A 10,076-nucleotide genomic window follows, 5' to 3' on the forward strand; every position below is an offset into this window, starting at 1 on the left:
TTTTCATTTTCGTAGTAGACAGCTGAAAAAATTTCACAAGTGTGATTATTTATTATTTGCCAGTCATCTCTCTTTTTTTCCCGGTCAAAGGAAAAAGTATGCAAAGACCAGATGAGAAAACCTGAACCTCAAAATACTTGACCCCGTTTATCTTTACCTTTCCTGTTGAATGGTTTTACTTACTATTGGCCTAAGAAAGATAAAATCACACCCTCTTGCTATCAGTGAGGACCCTGACTATACTACCCAGGCCCCCAATAGCAAAAACCTTTTCATGCCATGTTAATAAATGGCTACTACTTTTTTCTGATGGAATTTCAAAACCTTTGTAAATATATTTCATGAGGGTATCGAGTAAATCTTGATCCAAGTTTGAAACTGTTTCGTCCATTTGAGAAGATTTGATTGCAAGCAAAACTTTGAGAGTTAAATTCAGTGCACTATCCTGAAATATGAAAAGAAAACAATTTAAAAATAAATAATTATAATAATAACCTGTACATTGGTCAGAACGTCCCTCAACCTCTGAAACTCCAAACAAAGTTTCTTCAAAATTAACGAAGTGGACTGAAGTGCCCCTTCTAATGTTTCTGTGAAAAGAATATAAAATAAATGATTACTTTCTAATAATGATAATAATAAAACTAAGAGGGAAAAATATTTATATTACATTCGTTGACTTCAAAAAAGCCTATGATTCAGTAGATCGAGAGACTTCTTTCAACATCTTAGAAGAATTTGGAGCAGATGATAAAACGGTAGCAATCACCACACAAACCCTGTCCAACTCTAAATCCAAATTAAAATTCCAAGGTGAAGTGTCAAGGTCATTCGACATAAAAACCGGAGTTAGACAGGAAGATGGACTTTCTCCACTACTTTTCAACTATGTTTTAGAGAAAGTAATAAGAGAATGGAGAAAAAAAAAACAGAAGAAGAAGGAATTCCAAAGGTAAAACTAGGATACAAGAAAAACAACTTAGAAGTGGTGGCTTTTGCCGATGATTTGGCTATTTTAGCAGAGAATATTGATGATGCCATAAATCAAATTAATATCCTGAAAGAAACTGCCGAGAAAACTGGTTTACAAATCTCCTTTGAAAAAACAGAATACCTTACCAGTGCGAAAGAAGCCCCAAAACACATGGAAAAAATATGGTAGAATCAAGAGAGTTTAAAAATTCAAATACCTCGGGGAAATAATAGAAGCGAATGCATTGGATAAAGAAGGGAATACCACCAGAATGAGAAAAATGGAAACAGCCTTTCATCTTACAAAGAATATCTACAGTAAAAAAATCACTGTCGATAAACGCAAAACTGAGACATTACAAAACAGTAATACAACCCGAATGCGTCAGAATGCTTAACAAAGAATAATGGAAAACAAATGGAGAATATTGCTAAAAAAGAGAGGAAAATTGTCAGGAAAATTTTGAAACCAAGATAGGAAAACGGAATTTACAAATTGCGTAGCAACAAACAAGTTTATGAGAACATAGAGAAAATAGTAGACATGAGAAAAAGAAGGGCCACATTCTATGCACATCTAAAAAGAATGAATAAAGAAAGGCTAACCAAACAAATTTTTGACTTCTTTGATAAAAACGCTAAATCTCAAATTACCTGGTTAAAGGAAGTGAAGACTGACCTGCGAGAAATGAACATCAGTGAAAGTGATATAGAAGACAGAAACTTATTCAGGCAAAAAATTCAACTATTTCCAGGATTCGTAAAGAAAAGGAAGAAATGAGGAGGAGCACTGTGGACAGAAGACAGAACAGAACAACATCGGGAAAGAATGAAGATCTACTGGCAACAGAGGAAGGAACAGAATAGAAGTAGGATGTATTTGGAAAAATCCTACAATGCTGCAGTGAGCACCAAAGTTGTGATATAGTAACACAAAGAAAAGACATTTATTTATTTATTTTCGGGGAAACTAGTTTCCTTGGGAATGCCTACTGGAGGGGTGGGGCTTGGGGCAGGGAGTTGAAGGTGAGTGGGTCCTAATTTGTGTGGCGGTGATATTTTGTAATTTCTTATAGAATACCTCATAATAATATGTTACTTCTTTTTATCACCCTTTACTACTAGGACCTACTAAGTTCATAACCAACATGTTTTATTCAAATTTATTTTATTTAAGTCATTATTTCATTATTGTGCTGTATTAGTATTATTAGTAATATTCCACAAGCGACTACCATTTTATTTTATTTATATTGTAATATTTAAAGTTTATCTTTAAATAAATTGCTCTTGCCCTATGATGGATGTTTTCTTGGGGCCTATTATTATTATTACTATTCATAGACTAAGCTAGATAGGTTAGTTAGGGAACTCGATATGTAATTGAAGTATTGAGAAGAATGAATTTACCATCTGTGGAATTACTGACAACAATCAAACAAAGAAAAACCAGGTATGCGGGGCACATCATCCGTGGGTCAAGTGGCACTCTCTTGGCAAAAATCATAGAAGGGAAGGTAGAAGGAACGAGGGACAGAGGAAGACAGAGAAGAAAGTGGATAAACATCATTGAATGGACTAACACAACAACCTATGAGAACTGAACGAGAATGACACAAGATAGATTAGATAGAGAAGCATGGAGACAGCAAGTTTGGAGGATAATATAGCAACCTTCTGAATAGAAGACGCTACCATGATGACTGATAAAATAAGCTCTTGTGTGAAAAAAGTTCATAATCATGCACTAATAAACCCGATGGTTCTCAAAATTTGAAATTCGCGCCACTCTTATGAGCACAACATGGCGGTTTGTTTACATCATGCACTAATAAACCCGATGGTTCTCAAAATTTGAAATTCGCGCCACTCTTATGAGCACAACATGGCGGTTTGTTTACATTTTTTTAGGATACGCTTTTATAACACATGAGGTACCCTCCCTCCACTACTTGAGCTCTTTGATATAAACAGATAAACTGATCCCCTCCTAAAGTCGCCACAATTGTAGACAACTATGTCTACAGTTTAGACAAGGAGTCAAATCTGCAATAGAGAGAGGAATTGTAAATGTTAAAAAAATAAATGAAAATTGATTTATTGAAAAAAAAAAAAAAATAAAAATAAAAATACTGGATGGGCATGCTACGACACAGACCACATGTGTCTGGCTGTTACAGGGACCACTCAGAGGCACACTGACAACGGCTCAGGGTAGGTAGATCTCATCATTTCCAACAAGGTTCTGTGGGTCATTTTCCTAACTTCGGCTTTGTTTCCGAGAAATGTCCAAAAAACCAGCTTTTAAAAAAATGCAGAACTTGTGTCAGTTTTTAGGTCATACATAACTTTTTCATTTTAATCGATAAACTGTTTTTGTTAAAGCCACAAGCCAGAGCACAAAATTTTGATCCGAATAGACCTGATCTCCGATTTCCAAAGTTCAGGTTTGAAGTGTTTTTTCAAACTCGAAAAAGATTTACCTTGTTATGTCCGATTTTTACGTTACGAAACACGCCGTTTTTGCCCGAAGAAATTTTGGAGCACAAGTCTCCACCTTTCAGGAAAACTTGTGCTTTATTGAAGAATCAGAATGGGACCTTTTTTGCTTTTTAAACTTGCGTCCTTCCCGGAGAAATAACCACTTGACCACCTACTGACCGTGTGTGGGTGTCTTCAGGAATCTGGTATGCTACGAATAACTACATTAAAGAGTTAATTATTGGTGTGAAGTCAGTCACAGATTGAATTCTTTGCTCCGGCGATAATGTTTACATTTTCTTTGGAAAAAGTTTTCCTCTGATTGGTTGAAATAAATCTTTTTCCAGCCGAAAAATTGAATTTTATTTTCACAGCCCTCGCGTCTTCTACAACATTGCAAAGGCACCCACACACTGTCAGTAGTTTTCTAGACTCGTTAATGTTTTTCAGGTAGTTGAGTTGTCGTTTCGCTGGGAAGGACGTGAGGTAAAAAGGCAAAAAAGGTTTCATTCTGATCCTTGAATAAAGCGCAAGTTTTCCTGAGAGATGGAGACCTATGCTTCAAAATTTCTTCGAACAAAAACCACGTGTTTCGTAACGTAAAAATCGGACACAACAAGGTAAATCTTTTTCGAGCTTGAAAAAACACATCAAGCCTGAACTTTGGAAATTGGAGATCAGGTCTATTTGGATCAAAATTTTGTGCTCTGGCCCATGGTTTTAACAAAAACAGTTTATCGATTAAAATGAAAAAGTTATGACCTAAAAACTGACACAAGGTCAGCATTTTTTAAAAGGTGGTTTATTGGACATTTCTTGGAAACGAAGCCGAAGTTGGGAAAATGACCCACAGAACCCTGTTGGAAATGATGAGATCTACCTATCCTGAGCCGTTGTCAGTATTTTTCTGGCGCACCCTGTATGTAATATAAATGTGCCAGTGCCAGCATGGTAGGTAAACATTAGGTGCTGGATTATTGAAATATTAATTTGGAAAATCCTACATTGTTGGGATATAATAACACAAAGTGGCATTTATTATTATTATTTTTAGTAAACTTACCTTGACATGTTGATTTTTTGAACCCAGTGGAGCATTCTTTAAAACAGTTTTCAATGCGTCTTGATGTTTACCTCTGAATTAATAATTTACATTAGGGAAAAATGAAAAATCAGAAAAATGGGGTAGGTAGATCTCATCATTTCCAACAAGGTTCTGTGGGTCATTTTCCTAACTTCGGCTTTGTTTCCGAGAAATGTCCAAAAAACCAGCTTTTAAAAAAATGCAGAACTTGTGTCAGTTTTTAGGTCATACATAACTTTTTCATTTTAATCGATAAACTGTTTTTGTTAAAGCCACAAGCCAGAGCACAAAATTTTGATCCGAATAGACCTGATCTCCGATTTCCAAAGTTCAGGTTTGAAGTGTTTTTTCAAACTCGAAAAAGATTTACCTTGTTATGTCCGATTTTTACGTTACGAAACACGCCGTTTTTGCCCGAAGAAATTTTGGAGCACAAGTCTCCACCTTTCAGGAAAACTTGTGCTTTATTGAAGAATCAGAATGGGACCTTTTTTGCTTTTTAAACTTGCGTCCTTCCCGGAGAAATAACCACTTGACCACCTACTGACCGTGTGTGGGTGTCTTCAGGAATCTGGTATGCTACGAATAACTACATTAAAGAGTTAATTATTGGTGTGAAGTCAGTCACAGATTGAATTCTTTGCTCCGGCGATAATGTTTACATTTTCTTTGGAAAAAGTTTTCCTCTGATTGGTTGAAATAAATCTTTTTCCAGCCGAAAAATTGAATTTTATTTTCACAGCCCTCGCGTCTTCTACAACATTGCAAAGGCACCCACACACTGTCAGTAGTTTTCTAGACTCGTTAATGTTTTTCAGGTAGTTGAGTTGTCGTTTCGCTGGGAAGGACGTGAGGTAAAAAGGCAAAAAAGGTTTCATTCTGATCCTTGAATAAAGCGCAAGTTTTCCTGAGAGATGGAGACCTATGCTTCAAAATTTCTTCGAACAAAAACCACGTGTTTCGTAACGTAAAAATCGGACACAACAAGGTAAATCTTTTTCGAGCTTGAAAAAACACATCAAGCCTGAACTTTGGAAATTGGAGATCAGGTCTATTTGGATCAAAATTTTGTGCTCTGGCCCATGGTTTTAACAAAAACAGTTTATCGATTAAAATGAAAAAGTTATGACCTAAAAACTGACACAAGGTCAGCATTTTTTAAAAGGTGGTTTATTGGACATTTCTTGGAAACGAAGCCGAAGTTGGGAAAATGACCCACAGAACCCTGTTGGAAATGATGAGATCTACCTATCCTGAGCCGTTGTCAGTATTTTTCTGGCGCACCCTGTATGTAATATAAATGTGCCAGTGCCAGCATGGTAGGTAAACATTAGGTGCTGGATTATTGAAATATTAATTTGGAAAATCCTACATTGTTGGGATATAATAACACAAAGTGGCATTTATTATTATTATTTTTAGTAAACTTACCTTGACATGTTGATTTTTTGAACCCAGTGGAGCATTCTTTAAAACAGTTTTCAATGCGTCTTGATGTTTACCTCTGAATTAATAATTTACATTAGGGAAAAATGAAAAATCAGAAAAATGTGATTCTGATCATTAATACTTAACTGGTATTTCCATCTCTCAGACGGGTACAAATACTACTTTGTCTTCTTCTTCTTCCACCTCCATACCAATGTATACTTATGTATCTATTATATTTATATAGGGTGTCCCACGAACGACTGTACAAGTACAATGCTTGAGGCTGTCTCTATCTATTATATAATAATTAATAATAAATGAAAAAAATAATAAAAAAAACCTCGGCCCCGCCGGGAATCGAACCCGGACCTCCTGCGTGCAAGCCTAGTGTGATACCCACTCGGCTACCGAGCCTACACAGAGAATTATAAAAACACAACAGAGGGGATTTTGCGATGTTGCCAAAACGAAAATGTCGAAACTCTTGGGTTTTAAAACTACGGGTTAAAATGTGTCAGAAACACTTGGTCAACTCCGGAGTTTGGGTGAACCATTGGTCTTCAAACTTGCAAGTCAACAGAGGATGTTAGAAACCGGCCCTTAGTAATTTTTATAACTTCATAAGGAACACTCCTAAAGCAAGTATCTAATACCCTCTTGTAGAGAGATTTCTACAATTCCACAGTCATGCCTTCTAGACAAGTACCGAAATCATTATTTACGGAGATATTAACAATACAAAGGAAGAATCTGTCAATCTCCTAAGTTACTATGAATCCCTGTCCACCTGTTTCTTTCTTCACCTGCTCTGGGAGCAAAGGAAACTGGAACTAAACCCTTTTAATGGCAGTGCATTTCAAACCATCATGTAGAAAAAGGATACTGATTAAGCAGACTAAGGATCTCGGACTCATCAACACCAGCTCCTAATTGAGGTACTTCCCCCTGTTCCTCTTCTTTATAATTATCTTCATTGTATTGGTCTACGTCTATTTTTCTAAACGCTGAACTTGATGTGTTTTTTGCCATTTTTAGACTTTAACTGCTCTCTTTATTGGTTTATTAAGTAAGGTAGTTATCAATCCAGGTACTGACACTGCAAAAATCTTTTCCTTTCAGCTGCAAGAACAAGAACCAAGAACCCAAAACTGAATTGTCTGAATGTATTTACTAAATACTAAATATTGAAAAATTGAAAACACTGACAACAGTGACAACTGAAAAGGGTTAAAAAGAATGAAAAGCGGTACCCGCTCACTAGTGTGAATACTCAATCTTTTGATCGGACCGTTACCGGACCGTGACTGGACCTTGACTGGCACTATAGTGTGAATCAGGCTTTAGATTGAGGTTCACGTTTTCTTCAATGTAATATTTGAATGCATCCCAGTTGGTTTTGTGAGTGGTGAGTCTTGGTGGTTTTGGCTTGATTATCACTGTCGATGATAATGTTAGTACCAGCGGTGAATGGTCAGAGGATAGTTCATCTCTTCTTTCAATGTGAGTGTAATTGTTGGCTAATCCACACGTGACGAAGAAGTCGATAACATCCGGTCTCTTTGCAGGACCGGTTGGCCAGTGAGTTGGTTCGCCAGTTGTTAAAAACTTGAAACTCCCTGCTCTCGTTGTGCTGTAGAGTGCACGTCCTTTGGGTGATATTAGACGAGAACCCCAAAATGTGTGCTTGGCATTCCAATTCCTTAAATATTGAAAAATTGAAAACACTGACAACAGTGACAACTGAAAAGGGTTAAAAAGAATGAAAAGCGGTACCCGCTCACCGCTCCCCGCCAGGACCCAGGGCTGAATGTTAAAGAGGGTCTATAGCACACATGATGTGCATTCACTACTCCTACCCTACCTTGATTAAAGACTACTCTTTTTCAACCAGCCCAGGTGGTCCAGGCAGGAAGGTAAACCCCGGTAGTGATTCAGTGGTTCCTAAACATGATATTCATTCAAACAGGTCGATGGGCCAAGTTCTTTTAAGTCTTCTGTTGTTTGTCACCGGTTTGTTGAGGTCTCGGATCAGATGGTTTGCATGATTCGGAATTCGTTTTTGATATTTTTGTGGTCGAGATTTGATGACATCAGCTACAAAAGGTATTTTCAAGTCCTCATGGATGGTTCTGTTAGATACGTAGAATGGTGCACCAAGCATACTTCTGAGCACTTTGGACTGAAACCGCTGGATGATATTGATATTTGATGGTTTCGCACAGCCCCACAGCTCAATTCCATACGTCCAGACCGGTTTGAGAACCATTTTGTACAGGAGGATCTTGTTTTGGATGGAGACTTTAGATTTTGACCCCATGAGCCAGAACATCTTACTGTGCTTCAGTTTGAGCTGAACTTTTTTCTTTTCAATGTGTTGCTTCCAAGTAAGCTTCCGATCTAAGTGGATGCCTAGATATCGTACATTGTCATTTTGTGGTATGAGTTGGTTGTTTAGGGCTACAGGAGGACAGGTTGCTACTTTTGTAGTGACGGTCATGTGCACCGACTTGCTTTCATTGACATGAATGCGCCAGGTGTTCAGCCATTTCTGTAACTCATTCAGGTACAGTTGTAAGTTGTTTGATGCAGTTGTTGGATCATGATGTTTTGACAGAATGGCTGTATCATCTGCGAACGTGGCAATGACGGTTCCTTCAGTTCTCGGCAGGTCTTGGGTGTACAGGACATACAGGAAGGGCCCCAGCACACTTCCCTGAGGTACAGAAGCTTGGATAGGATGATAATATGAGTAGCTGTGATTGTGTTTCACTCTGAAAAAGCGGTCCGAGAGGTAGGACTTCAGCAGAAGATAGTATGGCTGAGGAAGCAATGATTTCGTCTTGAACAAGAGGCCAGTATGCCACACTTTATCAAAGGCAGCAGTTACATCGAGGAAAGCAGCGGAACAGTGGACTTTCTCCTCTAGTGTTGAAGCAATAACGTTCACCACACGATGAACTTGCTGTATCGTCGAGTGCGCAACACGGAAACCAAACTGATGGTCAGGAATTATATCTTTGGAAAACTCTTCTTGTAGTATTCTTTTCAGGAATATTCTCTCGAATAATTTGGACAACGCTGGTAACAAACTGATACCGATAAGACGAGACCTCCTCAGGTGGCTTATTCGGTTTATGGATCATTATGATCTCCACATACTTCCAAATGATGGGCCAGTAAGTAAGGCGGAGCATTGCATTGAACACCTGAGTAATGAGCGCAATTCCTTTGTCTGGCAGCTCCTGAAGCAATTTACCAGTGATTAAGTCGTACCCAGGAGCCTTATTCTTCTTTATGTCTCTTAGGGCAAACTTGATCTCTGAAGCTGATATTGCTTTGATAGGCAGAGTCATCTGGCATGGAACATCAAGAAACTCTTGAATTTTACTTTGTTCTTCCATGTCAGCATCTTGAGCAGGTGGAAAAGGTTGGAATGCTGAACTCAGATGATTGCCAAACATGTTAGCTTTCTCTTCGTCTGATCTTCAATACTGTCCAGAAGGTTTCTTCAGTGGCAGAACATGTTTGTGTGGTCTCTTGAGTCCCTTCGTTGCACTCCAAAGTGAATTGTCGTTGATGGACAGCGATGTCAAGAAGTTTTCCAACGCATCATTATGCCTTTTCTGGAGCAGTGTTGTCAGTTTTCGGGTAAGTTTGTTCAATATTCTTTTATCATTTGCATTTCTGTAATTTTGCCATCTTATTCTTACTCTTCTTTTTTCAACTATTAGATTTCGTATTTGTTTTGGTAAGTTAATTTGTTCTTCTGTTCCTTTTTCAGGTGTAGCAGTGGCAAAGAATGCGGCTTTCTGTATGATGGTGGTCAGATACTGGGCTGCATTGTCTACGTCATCAGGAGTTTTCAATTTTGAGGTTCAGGTTTTCTCATCTGGTCTTTGCATACTTTTTCCTTTGACCGGGAAAAAAAGAGAGATGACTGGCAAATAATAAATCACACTTGTGAAATTTTTTCAGCTGTCTACTACGAAAATGAAAATAAATCCCAAGTTTAAGTCGCAAATAATAAATCACACTTGTGAAATTTTTTCAGCTGTCTACTACGAAAATGAAAATAAATCCCAAGTTTAAGTGTCCTCCTCGGAAAATC

At 37.8% G+C, this 10,076-nt stretch overlaps 1 protein-coding gene across 2 annotated transcripts; it reads right to left on the reverse strand.

Moving 5' to 3' along the window:
* LOC103508511 (actin-related protein 2/3 complex subunit 5) lies at positions 1-7,218 on the reverse strand. Of its 2 annotated transcripts, none has more exons than XM_026823101.1 (3): positions 6,852-7,218; positions 4,517-4,589; positions 1-445 (listed from the first exon to the last, which is right to left on the reverse strand). In XM_026823101.1, the coding sequence occupies exons 1-3, from the start codon at positions 6,995-6,997 to the stop codon at positions 206-208; spliced, it is 459 nt and encodes a 152-aa protein (XP_026678902.1). In that variant the 5' UTR covers positions 6,998-7,218; the 3' UTR covers positions 1-205. The 2 variants fall into 2 exon arrangements, with proteins under 2 accessions (XP_026678902.1, XP_008471287.1); XM_008473065.3 differs by lacking the exon at positions 4,517-4,589 and adding an exon at positions 5,969-6,041.
* Positions 7,219-10,076: the final 2,858 nt, after the last annotated feature.

Source organism: Diaphorina citri, unplaced genomic scaffold (assembly GCF_000475195.1).
Source record: "Diaphorina citri unplaced genomic scaffold, Diaci psyllid genome assembly version 1.1 scaffold405, whole genome shotgun sequence".
Classification (NCBI taxonomy): Eukaryota; Metazoa; Arthropoda; class Insecta; order Hemiptera; family Psyllidae; genus Diaphorina; species Diaphorina citri.

What these genes read in the sequence shown, in the direction of transcription:
- LOC103508511 (XM_026823101.1), bottom strand. Translation starts at nt 6,997, where the DNA reads ATGGCAAAAAACACATCAAGTTCAGCGTTTAGAAAAATAGACGTAGAC. An exon ending in ATCCTTAGTCTGCTTAATCA is followed by an intron (nt 4,590 to 6,851) that starts GTATCCTTTTTC and finishes TTATTAATTCAG; the next exon opens with AGGTAAACATCAAGACGCAT. An exon ending in CAAAAAATCAACATGTCAAG is followed by an intron (nt 446 to 4,516) that starts GTAAGTTTACTA and finishes TTCATATTTCAG; the next exon opens with GATAGTGCACTGAATTTAAC.